Source organism: Amblyomma americanum, chromosome 1 (assembly GCF_052857255.1).
Source record: "Amblyomma americanum isolate KBUSLIRL-KWMA chromosome 1, ASM5285725v1, whole genome shotgun sequence".
In the NCBI taxonomy this organism is placed as follows: Eukaryota; Metazoa; Arthropoda; class Arachnida; order Ixodida; family Ixodidae; genus Amblyomma; species Amblyomma americanum.
The window spans coordinates 494232807-494259062 of record NC_135497.1 but is presented as its reverse complement, the minus strand read 5'-3'; the positions used below and the strand labels follow the sequence as shown (position 1 = coordinate 494259062).

At 49.1% G+C, this 26256-nt stretch overlaps 1 protein-coding gene across 3 annotated transcripts in view; it reads left to right on the top strand.

Moving 5' to 3' along the window:
* The window catches only part of LOC144116099 (set1/Ash2 histone methyltransferase complex subunit ASH2-like), a 161812-nt gene that overhangs the window by 36813 nt on the left and 98743 nt on the right, over window positions 1-26256 (top strand). For 2 of the 3 annotated variants that reach the window (XM_077650777.1, XM_077650774.1), the window contains 2 exons: window positions 23561-23629; window positions 23915-24006. In XM_077650777.1, the coding sequence (XP_077506903.1) occupies window positions 23561-23629; window positions 23915-24006 (161 nt within the window). The remainder of the gene's footprint in view (window positions 1-23560; window positions 23630-23914; window positions 24007-26256) is intronic. The other variant, XM_077650776.1, reaches the window with a different exon arrangement.

Below are 26256 nucleotides of genomic sequence, written 5' to 3'. Positions count from 1 at the left end.
GAAGCTTGAAAGAACACTAACATCATCTCAAGCCTTCAGAAAGGAGATGTCAAGGACTTGAAAAATTACAGACCGATCAGCTTACTGTCGATTGCCTATGAGGTATTTACTAAGGTAATCGCTAATAGAGTCAGGTCAACCTTAGGCTTTAATCAACGAAATGGTCAGGCAGGCTTTCGTAAAGGATATTCCACAATAGATCATATTCACACTATCAATCAGGTGATGGAGAAGTGCACAGAAGATAACCAACCCCTATATATATAGCCTTCATTGATTACGAGAAAGCATTGGACTCAAAGGAAACATCAGCAATCATGCAGGCATTGCGGATACAGGGTGTAGAAGGGCCTTATGTGAAAATACTGGAAGATATCTATAGCAGCTGCACAGCTGCCGTAGTTGTCCATAAAGTAAGCTATAAAATTTCAGTAAGAAAGAGTGCCAGGCAGGGAGACATGTTGCTGATGCTATTCACCGCCTGTTTACAGGAGGTATTCAGAGGCCTGGATTGGGAACTGTTAGGGATAAGAGTTAATGAAGAACATCTTATTAATCTGCGATTTGCTGATGACATTGCCTTGCCAAGTCGCTCAGGAGATGAATTACAAAACATGATCAATGAGTTAGACAGGCAGAGCAGTACTCTTGGTCTAAAAATTAACATGCAGAAATCCAAGGTAATGTTCAACAGTCTAGCAAGGGAACAGCAGTTTACAATTGGTAGCGAGGTATTAGAAGTTACTAATGGAGTATGTCTACTTAGAGCAGGTAGTGACCGCAGATCCGCATCATGAGAGTGAAATAACTAGAGGAAAAAGGATGGGGTCGTGGAGTGCATATGGCAAGTTCTCTCAGGTAATGAATGGCAGTTTACCAATATCCCTCAAGAGAAAAGTATACAAGAGCTTTATCTTACTGGTACTCATGCATACCCCTTCCCATCCTGCCCATTTTATGTAGCTCTCCACGGGATGGCGCGTGCATTCCTCAAAGCAGTGAATGCGCAACGGTGCAGTCGTAACGCCAGCGGTCGGAGGCAAATGGAGATAACAGGCGATAAACCGGCGCCCTCACATGCGGCTTGGCTAACTAACGGCAAACTAAACAACAAACGGTTTGGCAGTATTGGATTCAGGCATGCTCCCCGCAGGGGCGCGTCTGCAGCTTGCAGGCATTGGTGAGTGGCGACACCACGGGTTCCGGAGCATCTGCAGGGACATTCCCGCAAGGGGATGATGGTGAACAGTGCATCACCACGGACCCGAGCACTTGCGCCTAGCTGTGCGTGGCATCGCCGTGTCCGGGGAAAAGGGGATCCTGGTGGTTGAGCCGATGCCGAGCGTTTGGACCATTAAGGCCCCTCGGCGGAAGCAACACACCACTTTGGCCCCAGCTTCCTGTAGATGGCACCTCCAGCCTGACCTGACCAGGGGGAATCGACAGTCGCCTTTTCCTATCCTCCCCTCGATCTTTCACTTTCCTATCTCTTTCTCACAACTCTCCTATGTCCTATCCACTTCTTGGTTTTTTCTTCTTTCCTGGCGGCGAAGGTTAACCTTGTGTGACCAATTACCCTGAGTTGCTTCATATTTGGTTATAGTTGAGGTGTACAGCTGGCGTGGGCAGGACCTGCTAGCAAGTTCCTGTCCCGTCCCCTAGTTGGACTCCGTGGTGGGTGGCTGGCACCATGACCAAAAAACAAATTTTTTTTATGGCTCCCCTACTTTCAAAACCTGATCGCTCTCTCATAAGAGGGCGGAGCGAGGCAGACGACTTCTTTCAGAAAAGAAAAGTAACCTTTCCTAAATATCATGTGATCCACAGTGAAGAACCAAATAAACAGGCAAGAATAATATCCCCCTTCTTTGTGTCAAAGTGCTTGACTGAAACCTTAGGCATTGGCTACAAGCTCTCAAAAATGGCCAGCGGCGACTTATTGCTCGAACTATGTGACAATGTCCAACACTCTAAGCTCTCCAACCTAACGTCCATAGGGGAAATCCCGGTCTCCGCGACTTCTCATCGCTCACTTAACACTGTCTGAGGCGTAATATCCCAAAATGATTTTGTTCACATAACTGAAAAAGAAATGCTCGAAGGGCTCACCAACCGAGATGTCATAGATGTCCACCGAATAAAAATCCGGAAGGACAATAAGGAAACACACACAAAACACATGATCCTTACGTTCAACACCAGCACCTTGCCTGACACAATCGACGTGGGATATTTGAAAGTCAATGTAAGACAATACATACCAAACCCTTGCAGATGTTTCAATTGTCGAAGGCTCGGCAACGGCTCACAGAGCTGCCGCGGTCGCAGAACTTGCGCAAAATGTGTTTCGAATGATCACCAGTTTGATGTATGTGACGCAGCCCCACGCTGTGCAAACTGTGAAGGAGACCATGCTGCATACTCCAGGGCATGTCCATCCTGGAAGAAAGAAAAAGAGATAATCATCATAAAGTCGAAGGAAAACATTTCATTTAAAGAAGCGAGAAGGCGTTTTGCGCTTACAAACACATTCTCCTTCACAGCAAAACAAAACTTCGTTGATGTGATGCACAGGGGTGCAGCACCACACAGCACTCCGGCACTTGCCAAGGCCGCTTTCACAGAGCCTATGGCAGGGCCGTCCACGCCCCAGGCAGGGCCAGCGAAAGCTGCCCTGTTATTGCCAAAGCAGGGAGCGCCGGTCCATGGGTCGGCACCCGCAGGACCTCCCCCCGTCGGGAGAGGCCTGAAATTAACACAACCGTGGCTGCACGGTCCTCCAGCACCTCTGGCGAGGTGATGGATATAACCCCCAGTCCGCCCGCTTTACAGCGGCGGAACAGCTCTCTTGAGCGAAAAAAAAGACAGGCCCCTCATAACGAGCCCACCACATAAGTAAATCCCCATTCATTTCCTCCCAAAAGCATAAACATGGCTTTTTTAATTCACTGGAATTGTAGAGGACTTATGCGGAATTACAGTGACATAACACATATTTTAGGGTCAATGTTACCCATAGTTTTATGTCTTCAGGAGACCAATCCTGGTCCACAACATGTGCATATCCTGAGACATTATAAAACTTTTAGACGCAATTGCGAGCAGGCAAATCGACTCTCGGGAGGCGTCGCAATTGTCGTTCAAAGCGGCGTCCCTGCTCAAGAAATCAAGCTGAATACAAAACTTGAGGCGGTTGCAGTCAGCATCGTCAGCTATAAAACACTAGCAATATGTTCCGTATACATTCCTCCACATTTTACATTAACAGTCCATGATCTACAAGAACTGTTAGATGAACTTCCAGAGCCATATCTGGTACATATTGGTGGCAAACAGCGCAACGACGCGGACAGAGTGGAAGAAAATACAGGACAAGCGCTGACTCACAACTGAAATTTATTTAAGGAAAGCAGTACATTTTATAGAAAAAGTGGCCAACTTATCAGCTAGTACATAGACAAAACCCAAGTTTCTACGTGGCATCGAGGAATGCAACCTCACTGTCATATAATGAAATAGATGGCTTACTGACACATAACCTTGTTTTTTTCTTCATGTGATATGCTTCCATAATCTCGCGTGTTAATCGGGACGGGTGTTTGTAGAGGATATCACAGTAAGGCAATGAAGGAAAACAAAATTGGCAAATATATATCAGGCAGACGGGGGGGCGTTGCATCAATACAAGTTTGAAAGAGCATGCAAATAATCTGGAAGCTAACAAATCTAATCATCTAGTTGACCATGTTCGAGACTGCCAATTTTGTTTTCCTTCATTGCCTTACTGTGATATCCTCTACAAACACCCGTCCCGATTAACACGTGAGATTATGGAAGCATATCACATGAAGAAAAAAACAAGGTTATGTGTCAGTAAGCCATCTATTTCATTATACGACAGTGAGGTTGCATTCCTCGATGCCACGTAGAAACTTGGGTTTTGTCTATGTACTAGCTGATAAGTTGGCCACTTTTTCTATAAAATGTACTGCTTTCCTTAAATAAATTTCAGTTGTGAGTCAGCGCTTGTCCTGTATTTTCTTCCACTCTGTCCGCGTCGTTGCGCTGTTTGCCACCAATATGTACCACCAACTCGCCCGTTTGGCTATTGTGCTGAACCATATCTGGTAGTTGGGGATTTTAACGCTTACTCCCCTTTTTGGGGAAGCGAGCGTTGTGACTCTAGGGGGCGAACAATCGAAGATTTTATTCTCACAAACAATATATGTCTTTTAAACACAAAAAAGGCCACATACTGCTCTCCAACCTCAGGCAATATGAGCTGTTTAGATTTGTCTTTTAGTTCTCCATCTGTTTTTAACGATTTTGAATGGGACGTGATCAACAACCCATATGGCAGCGTCACCTTCCTGTATTCATAAGTTTGACGTCTGCACCAGAAATCATCCCAACTAAACCGTGACGTTTGAAGCTGCATTTAGCAGACTGGGAAATTTTTAGAGCATAAGCCAACTTAGAAGATATAGCTTTAGAAAACCTCAGCATTGATGAGATAAACGAAGTGTTCACGAATTGTATAATTACTGCCGCACACTTAGCTATTCCTCACTCTTCAGGAGTGGTGCAGCGAAAAGTGTGGTGGACAAAGGAGTGCAAGGAAGCAAAAAAACAACAAAATAGAGCTTGGGGCAAATTTCGCAGGTACTGTACTATGGGCTCCCTCTGCGTCCAGCCGGCCGGGAAGGCGAGCTTCTGTGCAAGCTACACGCAGGCGTTATTCAAGTACGCAACACGTTTCCCCAACCCGTGGCGCAGAGTCGCAGCCACGGCAGGTCCGGACGAAATAGGCAACGGCAGGGCACGCTAGGAAATAGTTTATTATCCTAACGCGAGGTAAAGCACACTGCGGAAGAATGTTCTATCCGTAAAATAGATGTTCAGTAGCTCACCAAGTCGTTGACGTCGACCGGCGTTGGTGTTCGGGGGCCGGCGGGCAGCGGAAGGGGTCCGTGGGGCACTTAGGTAAGGTCCGGCAGCGAGAGTCGCTTCCCGCCGCGCGTTCCCCCCTTTTATCCATTCGGGCATTGCCTCACTGGCAGCAAATCGTTGCCGTCAAGCTTAGGCGTGCTACCCTCTCCGCAGAAGGCAGCGCGCTGCCGTGACGTCACGTCAGTGCTGGGGCGGAGATGAGCAGAGTCGCGGGGGTGCCTTCTCTCCACATTCCTGGTGGCCAGCGCGCCCGTGTAAGTCACGGTCGCCGCTGGCGCGGGGGACGAGGAGGGGATACCAGTGTATCCCACATCCTCCCCTCCTTAAGAAGCCTCCCGAACACAGAAACAGGACAACATTACTTGATCTTCTCCGCCATCCTGGGATCGAAGTTCTTCAGCTCCCGCAGGTGCATCGGTTGACGGCCGCGCCACGCCCCCGCGGATTAGCTGCTTCGCTCCGAGGGCTTGGCCTCCCGCACGATGACGCTTGGCATCTTGCTCCCTGTCACGGTCTTCCGAGTGCGCGCGGCTGCGCCGTTCCGGTTAATTCGGTCGACCGCCTCCTTGGCGCCGGCTGCGATGGCTTGGAGGCCAGGTCCATGGCTGCGCCCCTGAGGTACTGGGTCAGGTGGCTTCAGGGGCCAGGGCTGTGGCGCTTTATGGTTGAGGCCGCGGTTGGGCTGCCCTGGCATACCTGGTCAGCAGGCGAGGGCCCAGGGTTGCGGTGGTAATGGGGCCCCGCAGGCAGTAGCGCACAGTAGGTGGGTGGGCAGCTCCGATGCGATGTGGCAGGTAGCCGGGGTGGCCAGGGTGGCGACTGCAGGTCGCGGGCGGGGCGTAGCATCGGGCCTTTGCGCGGCGCGTTGCCGAAGCTGGATGGTGGCTGGTAGTTGGAAGTGGAACGGTGTCGTTCTGATGTGCCCTGCTTCTTTTCCATCTGCGCTGGAAAAGGTCAACACAGATGTAGCCAGCTCCCGCAGCGCGAGCTGCGTGGCTGTTCGACCCTCACGAGAGTCATGAGGGTTAACGCAAGTCAGTCTTGCGTGCCATTGATCGGCATGAGCAGCCCGTACGTTCATGCTTCTAACGAGACTGCCTGCCGGCTCGCGCCCTCGCTCTAGGCTGCGCAGGCAGATTTTGTTTCTGCTTAGGGTGCAAGTTATAGCGGGACGCGGGGTTCGCCGGCTGATCGCAGCGCTCGTTATCCGACTGCGGCGCGGGTCGGGCTGTGTCCTCTACCCACTCATCTCGCTGCACGTAGCGTTTCAGGTCGCATACGTGCACTGGTCCGCCTGTCGGTTTCGACCGCAAGTCCTCGAGCCTGTAAATGAGCGAGGAAAGTTTCTCTCGCACGCGGAACGGCACGATCCATTTCGGCGCCAACGAGGCCGCAAACTGTTTGCTAGCGTCGCTGAGAACGTGCTGGCGTCGAAGCACCAGATCGCCCACTTCGTAGTGAACATCCCGGTGCGAGTGGTCGTACTGGGCTTTCTGCTGCGCCCTAGCGGTGCTCAGGTTGCGGCGAGCCTTGCGTAAGGCCTCCGTCATCTTAGCGCGCAGCGGTGTCGCGTACTCAGCTCGTGCTGACGAAGCGACTGGCGTCTTCCTGCTGTCCGATAGAATCCGGTCCATCGGATTTAGCAGCTCTCTACCCAGATTGAGAGAAGACGGCGCATACCCAGTCGAGCGGTTAACGGTCGAACGCAAAGCAAACGCGATCTCCGGCAGATAGGAGTCCCAATCTTTGTGCCTCTCAGAGTACGCGACAAGCAAGTGCTTAACGTTGCGATTGACTCGTTCCGTGGGGTTCGACTGAGCATGATAGGTGGTCGTTTTCTTGTCCTTAATGCCAAGTGCAGCGCACGAATCAACGAACACCTTCGCAGGGAAGTAGGACGCGTTGTCCGTTATCAGCTGCTCTGGGAAACCGAACCTGGTGAATACGTCCATCAGCTTCTCCATGATCACTCGTGCCGTCAGCTTTCTAAGGGGGAAAAGTTCAACCCACTTGCTGAAGTGATCCGTGACCACCAGCAAGAACTTGTTCCTACTCAGTGTCATAAAATACGGTCCCATGATGTCACACGCCGCGATTTGCCAGGGAGTCTGGCTGTTAATCGGGTGCATGAGGCCGGGTGGTCGTCCGCCTCGGGGCTTCACACTTTGGCACACATGGCACGAGCGGGCGTAGTGTATTACGTCCCTTTTCATGCCAAGCCAGGTAGCAAAACGACACAACTTAGTGTAAGTCTTGGGGCCGCTTGCATGCCCAGCGATGCACGTGTCGTGAAAGTAGCGTAACAGTGCTGCTCTCAATACTCGCGGTATCACCACCTTGAACGCCTGGTTTGTGTCGTTCTTGGAGGGGATATACCTCAGCAGGACGCCGTCGGAATCCAGCAGATACGAATCCATCGCGCTCACAGCACTACCAGCTGTTTCCGAGCGCTCCGCACCAACAGCAAAACCAGCTGTCTCCGTGTGCGCGGCGGCCCTGCCGCCCGGCTCCCGGAGCCCGTCGAACACCTTTCGACAAAACGGATCCTTCTGCTGAGCTTCGAGCAGCTCCTTTCTGCTGAACACGATCCCCACGGAACTCCCGTAGTCCACGTGGTTCACGTTCTCGCCCTGGATCAACGGTTGGTCCGCGTTCCTTACATGGGCTACGGCTCGGGTCTGCCCCTCACTCTCTCCGGCTGTTGGGCGGTCGGTCGCGTGACCTTCCTCGCACTGGACAGGCGCTCGCGAGAGTGCGTCAGCCACAGCGTTGTTTTTCCCTTTGCGGTAGCGCACGGTGAAGTCGTAACGCTGCAGCAACAGGGACGAACGCGCTAGGCGGTCGCTCGGCTCACTGAGTCGTCTCAGCCAGGTGAGCGCCATGTGATCCGTCTCGATCACAAATGCCACCCCATCGACGTAGTAGTCGAACTTCCGGAGAGCAAAAACTATAGCGAGACATTCCTTCTCTGTCACCGAGTAGTTTTTCTCTGCCAGCGTCAACGAACGGCTCGCGAAAGCTACCGGACGGAGAATGCCTTCATGCTCCTGAAGCAACACTCCTCCTAAGCCCAGGTCGCTTGCGTCGGTTTGAATCACAAACTCCCTGTTTAGGTCGGGTAGCTGCAACTCAGCCGTGTCAGCGAGCACTTTGGTGAGGTTGCGCAGTGCATCCTCTTGCTCGTGACCCCAACTCCAGCGCTCGCCTTTCTTCAAAAGCTTTGTCAAAGGCGCGTGCAGCGCTGTGCAATCTGGGATGAACTGGCGATAAAAGTTCGCCATTCCCAGGAAGCGCCTGAGACCGGCTATATCTGTGGGCGACGGAAACTTAAGCAGAGCCTTAAGCTTATCATCGCACGGCAGAATGCGGCCTCTGTCGATCGTGAACCCCAACAGTGTTATTCGGGTCGCGGCGATCAGTGCCTTCGGGTTCAAAGTGATTCCCGCGGACCTCAGCCTCTCTAGGACGTCCCTCAAGTGGCGCAGGTGTCCCTCGAACGTTTTCGAGTACACCACGATGTCGTCTAGGTACGCGAGCGCATGTTGCCACTTCGCATCTCCCAGAACACGGTCCATTAGGCGCTGATAAGTAGCGGGTGCTCCTACCAAGCCAAAAGACATTCTCTTGAATTGGAAAAGGCCTCTGTGACAAGTGAAAGCAGTTTTCTCCTTGTCCCGCTCATTCATTTCAACCTGAAAGTATCCGCGGCTAGCATCGAGCGTCGTGAAGTACTTCGCCCCACCTAGGTTGGACACTAGGGAAGAAATGGTTGGTAGAGGGTACGCGTCTTTCCTCGTAACCTCATTCAGCTTGCGGTAGTCCACGCAAAGTCGATGTGTATCGTCTTTCTTTGGAACCAATACTACCGGGAAGCCCCAAGGGCTGTTAGACCTCTCAACAACGCCAGTGTCGATAAGTTCGTCTAAGGCGCTGTCCAGTGCTTTTCTCTTGGTCAAGCTAATTGGTCTAGGATTGCACTTCCAAGGCAGTGCGTCACCCGTGTCTATTCGGTGCCTGACTAGGGTAGTGAGGCCCGGGCGGTCAGTGAATGTCGCGTTGTACTCGTAGAGGAGCGATGACAAACGTGCCTTCTCCCTCTCCGTCACGCTGTTCACTTCCGACAACAAGGGGTGCGCTGACCTTCCCTGCGTGGCAGAGCAGCTTTCTACCGCGGCAACCTTCTCTCTGCCCTCTCTCTCAGCGGCGACGGTCTGCTCGCCTCCTGGATCTCGGGCTGGCGGGGTGGATTTGTCACGGTCTCCCCCCGCTCGCGCCGCGTTCGGAGTCTGAATGGTCCGCGACGCCGCGGGCGCTTTCGCGAAAGGCTTCAAGGCGCCTGACGTGCGCTCCCTGTAGCCTCCGCTGCTGATGTCTATCACAATACCTGTCTTGGCTAGGAAATCTCGTCCAAGAATTACAGGAACGGATAAACAGGGAAGATGAACGAGGCGTTGTCGCCGCATGCGTCTTTCCCAGCGAACCACTATCCTAGCTGCACCGCTTGATTGCGCTGTGCCGCTCGCGAGGCGAAAAGTGGTATCGCACTCTCTCAGCCGGATTTTGTTCTCGCGGAGATGGCTTAACACCTCGTCACCGAACAAAGAAGCGCTTGCTCCTGTATCTAGTAACGCGGTGAATTTCTTTCGAGCTATCATTAGCTCAATGAACGGCGCTGACAGGTCAACAGAACTTCCTACGCGACATGCCAAAGGCGCTAGCAAACCAGGGTTTTCTGTGTACGCCGTGCGGGATCGAAGGTCGATCACCGGCGGCTTTGGCCGTTTCCCGACCGTGTTTGGTCACGGGCGGGAGGGCGGCCACACTCGCGGGCGAAGTGCCCCGGCTGGTCGCACCGGTAGCAACGGTTGCCCGGGCCCCGGCGGGCTAGGCGCTGGTCGCCCCGTTCCGGTCGGTCATCTCGAACTCGCGGCGCGGATGGTGGGGGCCCCGTGTCGGCCTCGCGATCTCGCCTCAGTTCGTTCCACTCTGCGGCAGCGTGTGCTGTTCGCAACGCGTAGCTGAATGGGTCCAAAGCGCGGTCGGACAACTCCCAACCCCTTGGGACACCCTCGTCAGCAAATTGTGCTGACGCTTCAGCTCTAGATGGACTGCGCGCTGAGCTGCCATTCCACGCGCAGCGCGGCTCAAGTGACAGCGATGCGGGTGGGGGCGACCGATACGCTCGTGCAGAGAGGATGTCTCCCTGAATGCGCTTCGCCTCAGCTGCCAGCTCATCCAAATCTCTGAACCTGACTCCCCTCAGGTAAGCCGTGAAAGTCGGGTGCGCTTGTCTCGTGACACGCTCAACTTTCTCCGTGTTCGTGGCGCGAGGGTCAGCGAGGCGATAAAGTTCGTCCATCGCTCGGACGTACTCTAACAGAGACTCGTCGGGATGCTGGGTTCGGAGCTCCAGCTCTCTCCTCAAACGCCACTCATAGTTTGCGGGTAGGAATTCGTTGCGGAAGCTTGCGCAAAACTCCTCCATTGTCCTCGCTCGGTTGCCGGCTAGTCGGTACCAGCGGGCCGCTTGCTCCGTCAAAGAAACAGGCACAACACGCGCGAGCATTTCGGCGTCTGCGATTCCTGTCACTTGCTGATAATGCAGCAGACGGTCGAGGTACTCGTTTGCTCCCGTACTGTCGTGGTACCCCGTGTAGGTAGGCAAGTCTATCCTAACACGTGGTGGCTGGGCCGGGGCTTGCAAATTGTTTTGCAAAATACACGCTAGACTCTGCATAACCTGCATTGCGTTCTGCAAGAGTACCTCGGATGATTGCGGACTAACGCCCCCGGAGTTGGGCGCAGCCGCTGATGGCGTCGAATGATGAGGCCTAGGTGCCTCATTGTTCGCGCCGCTGAGCGGCGAGGCACCCGATGTGGAGCCCCCCATGCCAGGCCTAAGTCCTACCAACGCATCAGGGGATGTTACTCAGCTATTCCGCGTGGAACGCCCAAGATTCACAAATTCAAACCCTTCCAACGGCGCGTCAAGTAGGGCGCCCTGGTTATGTGCCGCTGGCTCTGACAGCATAAACAAAGACTGCAAGTCACTCCTGTCGGCTGCCATCCTTTGTTAGGGCGACGGTAGTCGTTCGCTCTAACAAAGGTCACTGCTCAATTGCCTAGTTCGCCCCACGTTCGGGCGCCAAGATATGGGGTCCCTCTGCGTCCAGCCGGCCCTGGAAGGCGAGCTTCTGTGCAAGCTACACGCAGGCGTTATTCAAGTACGCAACACATTTCCCCAACCCGTGGTGCAGAGTCGCAGCCACGGCAGGTCCGGACGAAATAGGCAACGGCAGGGCACGCTAGGAAATAGTTTATTATCCTAACGCGAGGTAAAGCACGCTGCGGAAGAATGTTCTATCCGTAAAATAGATGTTCAGTAGCTCACCAAGTCGTTGACGTCGACCGGCGTTGGTGTTCGGGGGCTGGCGGGCAGCGGAAGGGGTCCGTGGGGCACTTAGGTAAGGTCCGGCAGCGAGAGTCGCTTCCCGCTGCGCGTTCCCCCCTTTTATCCATTCGGTCATTGCCTCACTGGCAGCAAATCGTTGCCGTCAAGCTTAGGCGTGCTACCCTCTCCGCAGAAGGCAGCGAGCTGCCGTGACGTCACGTCAGTGCTGGGGCGGAAATGAGCAGAGTCGCGGAGGTGCCTTCTCTCCACATTCCTGGTGGCCAGCACGCCCGTGTAAGTCACGGTCGCCGCTGGCGCGGGGGACGAGGAGGGGATACCAGTGTATCCCACAGTACACATGAGAATCTCGTACGTTTTAAAAAGGCAAGAGCAAAAGCTCGGTACGTCCGTCGCAGTGCCGAGAAAGCTTCGTGGCAGAGTTACATTTCATCTATAAGCTGTCAAATAACATCAAAGAAAATGTGGGAACAGGTTCGGAAATTAAATGGCAACTTCTCACCATTCATGATTCCTCTTTTGACCACACCTGGCATACAAACAAGCATAGGGGAACAGGCAGACATTTTGGGGGAACACTTCGCTGCAGTTTCTAGTTCATCTCACTATACGCAGCCATTCCTGAAATACAAAAGTATTGCCGAAAAACAGACTTCCAACAAGTGGAGGTGCAAACCAACAGTACAAAAATTTAATCACTCTTCAAGAAATCTATAGAGTACTTACTGTCTGCTGGCAAAAAAACTGCTCCTGGACCTTACCAGATACACTATCAAATGCTTGCCCATCTTTCCCAGCCTGTCATAGAGGCACTCTTGAATTTCTTTAACAAAATATTCACAGAAGGAAAAATACCTAAAGAGTGAAAGAAAGCCATAATAGTGCCATTGCTGAAACCTGGAAAACCACCAACTTCCCCAAGTAGCTATAGGCCGATAGCCCTCACAAGCTGTCTTGCGAAATCTTTTGAAAGTGTCCTTAATATAAGATTAACATTTGTCCTTGAATCCCCGCGAACTTCTTGATGTCTATCAATGTGGTTATAAAAAGGGATGCTCAACAACAGACCATTTAGTTCGCCTCGAAAACACAATCAGAGAAGCTTTTATACACAAACAGCACTGTCTTGCTGTTTTCTTCGATATGGAGAAAGCGTATGATACAACCTGGAGGTTTGGGATCCTCCGCGACCTGGGCGACCTAGGTATCCACGGTAGGATGTTAAACTGCCTCTCTGACTTCCTTTCCAACCGCTCATTTCAAGTACGCCTGGGATCAACCCTGTCCAGGAGCTTCGTTCAAGAGAACGGGGTTCCTCAGGGGCGTATTTTAAGCACAACACTGTTTATTATAAAAATGAATTCCATAAGTAAAATAATCCCAAAGTCCATCCTGTATTCAGTGTACGTTGATCTTCAAATAGCCTGCACATCCTCAAATGTAGCAACATGTGAGAAACAAATACAGTTGACAATGAACAAATTAGTGACATGGGCAGATCAGAATGGTTTCCAGTTTTCCTTACAGAAAACAGTAGCCATCCTTTTCTCGCTGAAACAAGGCATACAAGCCGACCCATTTACAGTCGACGACTGATTTTTCGGACGCCTAATTTTTCGGACATGCTTGATTTTTCGGACTTTTTCCCTGCCCCAGGACATACCTCACAAAGTCAATGTATTACGTGGTTCAAAATTTCGGACACTTTAGGGAGAGCTGTTCGATTTTTCGGACTTTCCAAGCGTAAATCGGGCCAACTGCCGCACATTTTGAGCTGTGTCGCCACCATCTTGTTTGTTTACATTTTCCTCCCGTAGCCTTGCATGCTGGTTCCTCAGCTAATCGGACGCTGGATTGAGGCTATGATATGCTAGCAGCTTCCGCTTCCGCAACAACGTCACTGCCGTAACCCCCCCCAATGCTTTTTTCATTCCTTTTTCTTTTCTTCCTTCGACTACCTGTTTGAGTTTTGCGAGCTTAGCGAGTAGGCCTAGTCGTGGTCGTGCTGCGGAGACGCGAAAACTACGTTCTGTCGCTACTGTGGCTCGCATGATTCAATCAGCTTCAGGACGCTGTTTCCGGAACATTTATTTTTTGCGTGCAACGTGGCAGCGTGGAGGCACTCAACGAGTTGGTTTGACAACTTCCCTTCGACTGTGCCGTGTGTGCTTCTTAGCCAAGCGTGTCAATTCACAATGGATAAGGAATCGATGTTGTCAGCCTCTACAGCACCGATGAAGCGAAGCAAGTACGCCACAATGTCAATGGCGAAGAAAGCGGCAATCATCAAGCTCGTCGAAGGTGGCCGATCACAGGCAGACGTCGCGAAAGAGTTCAAAATTTTCAAACAGACTCTTTCGGGCTACATGAAGAACAACCAGAAGATTTTGGAGGCAGCGGAAAAGACTACTGGGTGTTGTCAGAAGAATGTGTGAGCCAAGGCACATATCCAAGGCTCGAGGAGGCCCTCCTTGTATGGCTGAAGTCAACAGTGGCCAGCAAAGTTCCCGTTTCCGGTGCCCTCCTCAAACAGAAAGCCGAGACGATGGCGCTTCAGATGCACATTGAAGGTTTTAAGGTCAGCAACGGCTGGCTGAGAAACTTCAAAAAGCGTGCTGATCTGAGTTTTAAGAAACTGTGCGGCGAAAGTGCAGCTGTCGACATGAGCGTCGTTGCGGACTACCGCTGTGATAAGCTGCAGTCGCTCTTACGGGAATACTCGCCGGACGATATTTTCATTTGCGACGAGACCGGACTTTTTTTTAAGCTTATGCCAGAGAAGACTCTTGCCTTTGCTGGGGACCCTTGCCATGGTGGAAAACACAGTAAGGAGCGAGTTACTGTTTTGGTAGGCAGCAATATGTCGGGGACTGAAAAAAACTGCCGATGCTCGTCATCGGCAATCCCCGCAGGGGGTGTGTCTGCAACTTGCAGGTGTTGGTGAGTGGCGACACCACGGGTTCCCGAGCATCTGCAGGGACATTCCCGCAGGGCGATGATGGTGAACAGTGCATCACCACGGACCCGAGCACCCGCGCCTCGCCGTGCGTGGCATCGCCGTGTCCGGGGAAAAGGGGATCCTGGTGGTTGAGCCGATGCCGAGCTTTGGACCTTTAAGGCCCCTCGGCGGAGGCAACACACCACTTTGGCCCCAGCTTCCTGTAGACGGCACCTCCGGCCTGACCCGACCGGGGGAAATCGGCAGTCGAGTTTTCCTGTCGTCCTCTGCATCTTTTACTTTCCTTTTTCTTTCTGACTACTGTCCTGTCTCCTCGTCGTTTCTCGGTTTTTTCATTTCTTCATGGGCGGCTAGGGTTAACCTTGTGTGGCGAACTACCCTGAGTTTCGTCATATTTGGTTATAGTTGAGGTGTACAGCTGGCATGGGCAGGACTTGCGTGCAAGTTGCTGTCCCGTCCCCTTGTTGGGCTCCGTGGTGGGTGGCTGGCACTGTGGCTGAAAAACTAAATTTTTTTATGGCTCCCCTCCATTCCCAACCTGATCGCTCTCTAAAAAGAGGGTGGAACGATGAAGATTTTTTTCAAAAAAGAAAAGTGTCATTCCCAAAATTTCATGCCATTCACAGCAAAGCTGAAGAACAACAAGCAAGACTGATTTCCCCATTCTTGGTAGCAAAGTGCCTGACAGATACCTTGGGGTTTGGGTACAAGGTATCAAAAATGGCTAGTGGCGACTTACTGCTCGAAATACGTGACACCGTCCAGCACTCGAAACTTGCCAACATTGTATCGATAGGGGAGATTCCTGTCTCCATCACGTCACACCGGTCTTTGAACACAGTCCGAGGCGTCATATCAGAAATTTATTTTGTTCACCTCTCTGAAAAAAGAAATGCTTGAAGGCCTTGCCGACCAAGATGTCATAAATGTTTAGCGGATAAAGATCCGGAAGGATAACAGGGAAATAGATACGTAACACATGATCCTCACTTTCAACACCAGCACACTACCTGAAAGCATTGAAGTCGGGTACCTGAAAATAAATGTAAGGCCATATATACCCAACCCACGCAGATGTTTCAATTGCCAGAGGTTTGGCCACGGCTCACAGAATTGTTGTGGCCGCAAAACTTGCGCGAAGTGCTCCTCGAAGGACCACCAGTCAGATGAATTTGTTGCTGCTCCGCGGTGCACAAATTGTGAGGGAGACCATGCTGCATACTCCAGGGCTTGTCCGTCCTGGAAAAAAGAAATAATTACTCTGAAAACCACTGAAAACATTTCTTTCAAGGAAGCGAGAAGGCGATACGCCGAAACAAACCGATTCTCCTTCACTGCGAAAACAACCTTCGCCAATGTGGTGCGTGGGCGCGGCGCATCACACCAGGCTTTGGCACCTGTCGAGGCTGCACGCAGTGGGCCTATGGCAGGGCCATCCGCGCCCCCTGGTGGAGTAGCTGATACTACTCCGCCAACCCCAAAGCAGGCTGCGCAGACCCCCGGGTCAGCGGGCCTCAAGACCTCTTCCCATAGGTTGAGGTCTAACTCAAAAGTCAGCGTGCATCCTGCACGGTCGTCCAGCGCCTCTGCTGAGGTGATGGACACGACCCAGGGCAGCCCCGTGCCGTCCACATCGGACGGACGGCGGAAGTCTTTGGATCGATCAAAAAAATGTGAGGCTCCGAGTCAAGGGGCCAAATCAAAGTTAATCTAATTTTACCTGCACACCCGCACACAACATTAAGATGGCTTTCATAATACACTGGAGCTGCTTAGGTCTCGTAAATAACTATAATGACATAAAAGACATTTTAAACACAATTTTCCCTATTGCTTTATGTGTGCAGGAAACCAATCTAGGCCCTCAGCACACAAAGGTGCTAAAGAAGTATACTGTCTTCCGCCGTGACCGAGAGGGGGCGAGCAGACTCTCGGGAGGCGTAGGCATCATTGTGCAACCTGGCGTAGCAGCTAGCGAGGTCAAACTCAAAACTAGGTTTGAAGCCGTAGCAGCCACCGTGGTTGGTTACAAAACCATTACAGTTTGTAGCGTATATCTTCAACCACATCTCGAAGTAAGACAGCATGAATTAGAGAGCCTTTTACAACAGTTACCGGATCCATACTTGATAGTTGGCGATTTTAATGCATACTCTTGTTTCTGGGGCAGTGAGAAATCAGGTTATTGAGGATTTTATACTATCCAACAATATTTGTTTATTGAACACTGGTAAACCTACTTATTGCTCCCCTAATTCAGGAAAAATGAGTGTTTTTGATCTGTCTTTTAGCTCTCCTTCAGTTTTTAACGATTTTAAATGGGATGTCTTAGACAGCCCATACGGAAGCGATCATCTCCTTGTTGAAATCTGCCTCTCATCCCCTCCATCAGTCACCCAGACAAAACCACTGTGTTGGAAGCTCAATTTATCAGACTGGCAGCTTTTTAGAACAGCAGCCACGTTAGAGAATGTTACGTTAGAAAATCTTAATCTAAATGAAATAAATGAAGAGTTGACAAATTGCATTCTTTCTGCCGCACGCTTGGCTATCACCCAATCTTCAGGAATAGTACAACACAACCATAAAATGTGGTGGACACGAGATTGCAAAGAAGCAAAAAAACAATAAAATAAAGCTTGGAGTATATTTCGCCGATACCCCACACAGGAGAACCTTATAAACTTTAAAAAAGCAAGAGCAAAAGCGCGGTACATACGTCAAAATGCCGAAAAATCATCCTGGCAGCGTTTCATTTCCTCGATAAACAGCCAAGTCTCTTCGAAAAAAATGTGGGAGGCAGTACAGAAAATGGATGGTCGCTACTCTCCATTCACAGTTCCTCTTCTGACCGCCCCTGGTGTACATACAAATATAAAAGAACAAGCAGACATATTAGGCGAACATTTTTCCACTGTATCTAGTTCCTCTAACTATACAGAATCATTTTTAAAATATAAAAACACAGCCGAAAAAGAAAGACTGCTGATAAAGGGCAGTGCTCACGAAGCATATAATAGCCCATTTGCACTACAAGAAATTAACAGTGTACTTTCTTTGGGTAAACAGACTGCACCAGGACCAGATGAAGTCCATTACGAAATGCTTGCCCACTTGTCCGAACATGCTGTAGACTCGCTTCTGAAATTTTTCAACAAAATATGGTTATCAGGAGAGATTTCAGAGGCATGGAAAAAAGCCATTATTGTACCGTTGTTAAAGCCGGAAAAAGTACCTACCTCCCCTGGCAATTACAGGCCTATAGCCCTGTCAAGCGTAATTGCCAAATCCTTCGAAAGCGTCCTTAATTAACATTAGATTAATGTTTATATTACAATCCCGTGATCTTCTTGACTTCCATCAGTGTGGGTTTAAAAAGGCGCGCTCTACAACCGACCATCTAGTCCGCCTAGAGAACACAGTCCGAGAAGCATTTATACACAAGCAACACTGCCGTGCGGCCTTTTTCGATTTAGAGAAAGCCTATGACACCACATGGAGGTTTGGCATACTGCGGGACCTTGGAGACCTCGGAATCCGTGGTAGAATGCTAAAATGCTTGACTGACTTTTTGACCAACCGTTCATTTCAAGTACGCCTGGGTGCCACTCTTTCTAAGAATTTCATTCAAGAGAACGGCGTGCCTCAGGGGTGCATTTTAAGCACCACACTTTTTATAGTAAAAGAATTCCCTAACAAAACTAATCCCAAAGTCTATCATGTATTCAGTCTACGTAGACGATCTCCAAATTACTTGCACATCCTCTAGCGTTACATCGTGTGAGAGGCAAATACAGATGACAGTAAATAAACTAACGACATGGGCAGACAAAAACGGTTTCAAGTTTTCTACGCAAAAGTCAGTAGCTGATCCCTCCCTGTAATTAAATGAAGTTGCACTACCAATTAAAGATGAGCACAAATTTCTAGCAATAACTTATGATAAAAAGCTCACATTCCTACCACACATAAACTTACTCAAAAAGAAAGCTTCTAAATCTCTGAATATACTAAAAGTACTTTCACGAAAACATTGGTGTTCCGATAGGACTTGTCTTTTACGGATTCATCGCTCTGTAGTACGTTCTACATTAGATTACGGATGCATAGTTTATGGATCAGCGAGGCAATCATACCTTAAACGGCTAGACCCAGTACACAATTTAGGCTTGCGTCTTTCCACCGGTGCATACAGGACGTCACCGATAAACAGTCTTTATGTGGAAGCCAACGAGCCGTCGCTTACAGAGAGAAGAACCATGCTCACTTGCTCGTACGTTTTAAAAATCCGTTCACTACCTTAACATATCTGTCACCAAATAGTCACAAAGTGCCCATCTAGAACACTATTTAACAACAAACCATTAGCAATAAGGCCACTTCTCCTGCGTTTTGAAGATGTGTGCAAAAACTTCGGCGTAATGGATGCATTACCTGGCGTTGCTCGAAGACGTGGTCCACTGCCTCCATGGTTCAATTTTCCTGTAATCTGTGACCTCACTCTTGCACATTTCCGTAAAAAGCGAACTCCACAGCAACATATATTGCAAGAATTTCGTGCCCTTGAAGAAAAATACAGTAGTTTTACAGAGTTTTATACTGATGGATCAAAAACAGATAGTTGCGTAGGAAGCGCAGTGGTGCGAGGAAATTCGGAGCAAATTGTAAGACTACCACAGTGTTCCTCTATCTTCACTGCGGAGTGCTACGCAGTATGGGTGACCACAGAAAAAATACTAAGTGAGAACCTCAAAAATGCTGTTAATTACACAGACTCCTTAAGTGTAGTTAGAGCTCTCCATTCTAAAAATGCAAGCTCCCCTCTTCTTGGTGACATCATACACAACATAGTAACTGCCACAGCTCAAGGACAAAATATAAAACTGTTCTGGGTCCCGAGTCGTGTGGGAATAAAAGGCAATGAGAGAGCAGATGTGTGTGCTGGTAAAGCTCGTGGCAAGGAAATAATGAAAGTAAATATGCCGTTTAATGATTGCATGAAATTAGTTGCAAGGAAACTAAGAAAAAAATGGCAGTCGGCTTGGAACAATGAGGTCAAAAATAAACTACACTTGGTAAAAACCAGTTTTAGGTGAATTTAAGTCGTGTGTGCACCAAGAACGTTTCAAGGAAGTGATCTTATGCCGTCTCCGAATCAGCCACACGCACCTTACGCACAACTTCCTACTAACAAAACAAGACAAACCTGTTTGCCAAGAATGTGGAGATGAACTCACGGTTAACCACATTTTATTCTCTTGTGTGGAACTGGAAGAACTAAGAAAAAGGTATTTTACTGAATTTTATAATAAATGCATTCCTTTTCATCCCGCGCTGCTTTTAGGAGATGATGCAATTGTTAATATATCGTGTTTTTAGCTTTCTTAGCGAAACGGGATTTCTCAAGAGACTCTAAATTTTTTACCCACTGGTTTGTTTGAATTTCAGTACACCTCAGCCAATTTCTCATGCCTGAGAAGAAAGCTGAGGCTTTTATTTTGATTGGTTGGGAGCCTCGATATCCTTCCGCAGCCAAGGAAGGCTACTGAGGTTACCCGGCCCTCTTTAAAGCTTTTACTTGTAGCCATTTATAAAATTTGTGTATGTGTTCACTGGGTAATATTAATGTTGTAAGGGCCGCTAGAGCAGGGATGATTCTTGCATTTCTATAATATTCAACAAAAGACTGTTCCTATACCTTGTTCTTGGCGCATGATGGCCTCAGTTGCCTATGTGCCATAAAACACAACACAACACACAACACTCGTCATCGGCAAGTCGAAAGCACCGAGGTGTTTTAAAGGCATAAAGTCCCTGCCTCACTTGTACCAGGTGAACAAGAAGGCATTTATAACGCAGCAGTTTTTTGAAAGCAATGTGCGCAAACTAGATCGTAAATTTGATCTAGAAGGCCGCAAAGTTTTGTTGTTCGTCAACAACTGCGGTGCACACGGGCACATAAACAACTTGAAGTCTGTGCGAGTCGAGTTCTTGCCACCGAAAACGACAAGTATCCTACAGCCGATGGACCAAGGCGTGATATGCAACTTGAAGGTGAACTATCGGTCATGCTTGCTTTCGCGTGTGCTGTTGTGCCTCTACAGTGGAAAAGTGTACTCTGTCGATTTGCTTGGAGCACTTAGCATGCTCGCCAATGCGTGGAATTTGGTGGCACCCACAACGCTGCGCAACTGCTTCCGCCACACGGGATTTGTTTTGGACGACGAGTCGGTCGTCTTGGACACGGATAGTGTCGTCGACCAGCTGTCTGGCAGTGAGCGCCTCATCGACGACCTTCGCACTGCATGCGTCGAGATTCCCTCGACCGTCTCGTTTTCGGAGTTTACGGACGTGGGCAGCGAGTTGGAACTGTGCGCCTGGCTCATGGATGCAGAAATAATTCGTCAAGTGCTTGCAGAGTCCGAGAGCAACGACGAGTCTCCTGCAGCAGCGCAGCCGACGCAAGCTGAGCTGATGCAAGCGGTCGCAACTCTTTCGTCGGCTTACGGTGACACGACGACTCTCGCCGAAATTTAGGCGGACCTGCTTGCACGCAAGCGAAGCATGGTTCAGAAGACCATTAATCACTTTTTCCGGCCTCTAACTCAATAGTAACCAATAAATTGAATTTCTTTGGGGCACATTTGTTTTTTCGGACTACCTGATTTTTCGTACATTTTCGCGGTCCCTTGAGGGTCCGAAAAATCGGTCGTCGACTGTATACACCTGAACGGAACACAGATACCCGTCAAAAATGAGCACAAATTTCTAGGGATAACTTTGACAAAAAACTCAATTTCCTGCCTCATATAAACGCACTGAAAAATAAAGCCTCCGGATCCCTAAATTCCTAAATTTAGGTTTGCGTCTTTCCTCTGGGGCTTACAGGACGTCGCCCATGAATAGTCTTTATGTAGAAATCAACGAACCGTCCTTTACAGATAGAACCATGCTCACATGCTCATACATTTTAAAAATCCGTTCACTGCCCAAACATCTATGTTACCCAATAGTCACAAAGTGCCCATCTGGAACATTGTTTAACAATAAACCGCTCGCTATCAGTCCACTCCCCCTGCGTTTTGAAGAGTTGTGCCAAAACCTCGGCGTACTAGATACATTACCTGACATTGCTCGGAGACTAGATCCACTACCTCCATGGTACAATTCTCCTGCAATCTGTGATCTCACTCTTACTCAGTTCCATAAAAAACAGACTCCGCAACAACATATACTACAAGAATTCCTTGCTCTCGAAGAAAAGTATAGTAGTTTTACGCAGTTTTATCCAGATGGTTCAATAACGGGCGTTTACGTAGGAAGCGCAGTGGTCCGAGGGAAGTAGGAGAAAACGGAACGACTTCCACAGTGCTCATCCATCTTCACTGCAGAATGCTACGCAGTCTGTGTGGTCGTAGAAAAAAATAGAAAACGAAAACCTCACCAACAGTATTATTTACACAGATTCCCTCAGTATACTTACAGCTCTGCACTCTAGAAATGTAGTCACTCCGATTCTTGGTGACATCATACACAAGATAGTAACAGCGACAGCTCGAGGACAAAACATAAAATTCTGCTGGGTTCCCAGTCATGTAATAAGAGGCAACGAGAGGGCAGATTTCTGCGCTGTTAAAGCTTGTGGCATGGAAATAAAAAAGTAAATATACCTTTTAAGGATTGCATAAACTTAGTACAGCGTAAACTAAGAGAAAAATGGCAGTCCGCATGGAGCGGCGAAGTGAATAATAAACTACACTTGGTAAAACCGGCTTTAGGTGAATTTAAATCATGTGTTCACCAGGAACGTTTTAAGGAAGTGATTTTATGCTATCTTCGGATAGGTCACACGCACCTTACACACAACTTCCTGCTAACAAAACAAGACAAACTTGTTTGCGAATGTGGAGATGATCTTACTCTTAATCACATTTTATTTTCATGTGTGAAACTTGAAACACTAAGAAAGAAGTATTTTACTCAATTTTATAATGAATGCATTCCTTTTCATCCAGCACTGCTCTTAGATGATAATTCCATTGTTAACATACCTTCCGTTTTTAGCTTTTTAAAAGAAGCAGGGTTACTTGAAAAACTAAGTTTTGAACCACTGGTTCACTTTATTGCATGGTAAACCTCATCCACTTTCTCATTCCTGAGAAGGAGGCTGAGGTTCTTTATTTGATTAGTCAGGAGCTTCAGGGTCCTTGCCCAGCCAAGGTTTGCCGCTGAGGCTACCTTACCTTCTCTGGGGCTGTTACCATTAGCTATTTCCAGATTTCCTTTTTTCTGTTTTTTGCCAGGCAGTTCATTATTTTTAGGCCATCTACACCATCAACGATTTTTCGTATTCCTAAACGTTCTACAGAAAACCATTTCTATACCTTGAGCTTGGCGCATGATGGCCTTAGCTACCTATGTGCCATAAAACCCAACACAACATGGATTCAGGCATGCGCCGGCAGTTACCGGAAGTTCGCTCCTGCAACTGTTCATCTGGGAAAGCCAGCGCGAGCGAGCCGGGTGAATGGCGCGCAATTCTTCTCCTTGCCACTCGCACCTTTCGAAGCCACGCTTGGCAACACAGCCATGCCGATCTTCCCTAGCCTGCCTTGTGCACACCCGCATGCACGCTGGTGGTCTGGCATAGCAGGGAGCGTGAAAATGCTGGTAAAAGTGTTTTCTTTTAAACTTGAGAGATAAATTAGGGGTGTGCAAATTATATGTGGGCACAAATTACATGAGTAAATACAGTATGTCTATTGCTCCTGAAGATATGGTTCTGTGCCTGAAGCCAACATTGTTTGTTCTCAGATTTCTCGTATACCACAAAGCCCACTGGTTATGCATTTCACCTCATGGAAGTGCAGGCATCCAGAAGTATTGCTTGTTCAGCAATGACAAAACAAGTGTAGTTGTCATGTCATTGCAAAGTTAACTAAGTAGCATTCGTTGTGTGCCATGGAAATTTGAATTTGCTGAATATGGAACATACACAACATATAATCATGGTGGTGGGGTTATTACCAAGAATGAAAGCACCGGAAAAACACCATGAAACAGCTTGTGTTCGGTGTGAGAAACAGTCGTTTGCTAAAGTATTCAGCTTATAAAAATGATGTTTCTCCCATTTCCACAGTGTTCTTTACCTTCTACTCTGTACTAACCACAAATTAAAAAATTGAAATACTCCTTGGTTTCGATGACTGTTGGCTTCCTTAAAACGTCTGCTATGCTGGCAGTTTTACAGAGCACACCCGTTTTGATGACTGGCACCCTTTCGTGTCAGGAGCCAGTGCTTCTGGCTATACGTACGTATTTGTTGCTTTCACATGGCTCTATTTACGCATTGCGAAGGTTTAGCATGGCCAGCAGCCTTTCTTCATAATTGCTGCTCATGAAGTTAGTAGAGGTTATTTTACCAGCACTGTAAACTATACAAATTCTACAGCTTAGTACAGTACACAGTGAATTCTGTGTCATGGCATAAAGGCTGTTTACTATTAAAATTAGCCATGTTGCTGATGCATTCTCCTCGCTTGTCTAGGGTTCCCTGAATGAAGTATGCTTTTCAACGATATTCCATGAACTTTCAGATTTCAGCCAGATGTGTGTGACAGCACTGGCCAACTTGTTACAAAAGGAGCGGGCACTAGGAGGAAGCCGGACATTGTTTTCAAAAGAGAAGGTGAGTGGCTAGTGCCCAGCTGCAGATCAAGGAGTTACTGTAAGTTACGCTGCATTTAAAACTTATTTGTAGGCATTTTGTGCGCTGCATAATTTTATAGTTGTGTGTGGCATAGTATTATTTGGTTGCATTTCACCAGAGGGGCTGTGCTCCCCGCCCCCTCCCCAGTCTCCAACGGTTAGTGCTTAAATCAGATTTCTGACTGACACTTACATTCTAGGACGTTATTTATGTGAAGCGCAGTGTGGCTGAGCTAGTTGGCTTCATGACCAGTCTTAAAGCTTTTCGTTTGAGTAACATAAGCCAATCATGTCCCAGCAGAATTCGTTGGCTGAATGACCCCTGTTCATGAGCATGATTAGCAGAACTGAAGCAGTCTATGTGGAAATTTTTTTAATGCAGTTGATCACTTCGTGTGTATGTACAGTCAAGCTCTTTATATGCAGTGGCACAGGCCGGGACTCTTTTTTTTCTTAAATTTTCCTCGTAGTCCCTAAATTTTTGTGTATGTACAGTCAGCACCAAATGAAGCGCAAACATGAGAGTGAAAATTGAAACAGTAAATTTTGAAGATTTTAGATGGAGGAAGAGCACTAGTGCACTTAAGGGGGGACGCGGTTTTCAACTCGCGGAAAATGGTCAAAAAAGCGATTTTTTGAAATATTTATTTTCTGCTTTTACAAGTCATATTTTGTGTGATTACAAATTTTCATCGTCGAAAACCATCAAGAAGTGCGCCAAATCATTGTTTTGATGATCAAGGGTGGCGGAAAATTTCTTCCAAGTAGCGAAAAAACGCTGCTTTTCAAGCCCCGATCTCTCGGCAACCGCCCAACGTAGCGCAGCCATCTTGGTCTCTATGGAAAGCGCGTTCCTCCGACTTCAAATTTCCCGCTTCAGCGGTCTCCTCAGAGCGGAAACAAACGCATAAAAAGCAAAAGTTTCACGCTCGCGCGGTGATTTCCGATTGGCTCCGCACGTCACGTTACAGCAGCACGCTGCGCAATTGGTCTCCTTGGCGGGTGCGTCGTCTGCTATGCGTGCCTCTCGACTCTGCGGTTCCGCTGCTCGTCGTGTACGATGGGGTTTAGTCATTTGAGCAGAGAACCTCGGCTCGCCGTGACTGTCTCTTGCGCAGAGCTTAGTTTCGAATACGGATTACGCGGCCGCCATGTTCGTCAGTACGCGCGGAGCATAGTTTCGGAAGCGGCTTTCACTGGCGGTCATGGGTCAGCGACCTCTGAAGTACAAGACGGCGCGTGCCTATGGCACCCGTAAGCGAAAATCGCCGATGGTGAAGAAGAAGAAGTCGCCTGCTTCAATTACTTCTGATGTGTAGCGCACTGACGAAGTTACGGGCTCGCAGGCGAGTACTTTGTGCGCGGCTACGACCGTTGGTGGCGCCGCTCCAGAGCCGCTGCCGAGCACTTCACACGCGGACGAAACATCGTGTGCGAGCACGGGGGACTCTTCGGAACTTTCTGCTTCGCGCTCTGCATCGCCGGAAGCATCAAGCGATGAAGGCACCACGCGTGTCGCGGGTTCTCTTGGCACTTCACGCGACGACGCCACGCCGTCCACGAGCACCGGGCGCACCATTCAGGCGCACCTGGAGCCGCGTTTTGTGTCGGGAACATCAAGTGATGAAGGCACCGCGCATGTTGCAGGTCCTCTTGACACTTCACACGACGACGCCACGCCGTCCACGAGCACCGGGCGCACCATTCAGGCGCACCTGGAGCTGCGTTTTGTGTCGGAAACATCAAGTGATGAAGGCACCGCGCATGTCGCGGGTCCTCTTGGCACTCACGCGACGACGCCACGCCGTCCACGAGCACCAGGTGAAAAGGGTCGGCCTATTGGTGGGAAAGGTGGCCTCACTCAGGCTTTAATTAAGAAGTTAACAAATTATTATGGCAAGGCCCTGCACGATCACGACAACGTTGATGACATGCAGAAAGTTGTGATGGCAACTTTTTATCACGTAACATCTACCGATGAACGCCCACGTCACGAGCTTTGCCCCCAAGGACCACAGAGTTGGTGCCAACACCAGGCTGCAGAAGCAGAGGGCAAACCTCTGCCCTCCCACAAGTACCAGCTTGCAAGGCATGTCACAGATGCATTGTTGCCTGTTTACCGGCGGCTATCGGATGTCCAGCTCCTCAGCCGTTGTCTGGGGAAAAAAAACCCAGAATGCGACTGAAAGCCTTCATTCAGTAATTTGGTCGCTGCTGCCAAAAGATAAAA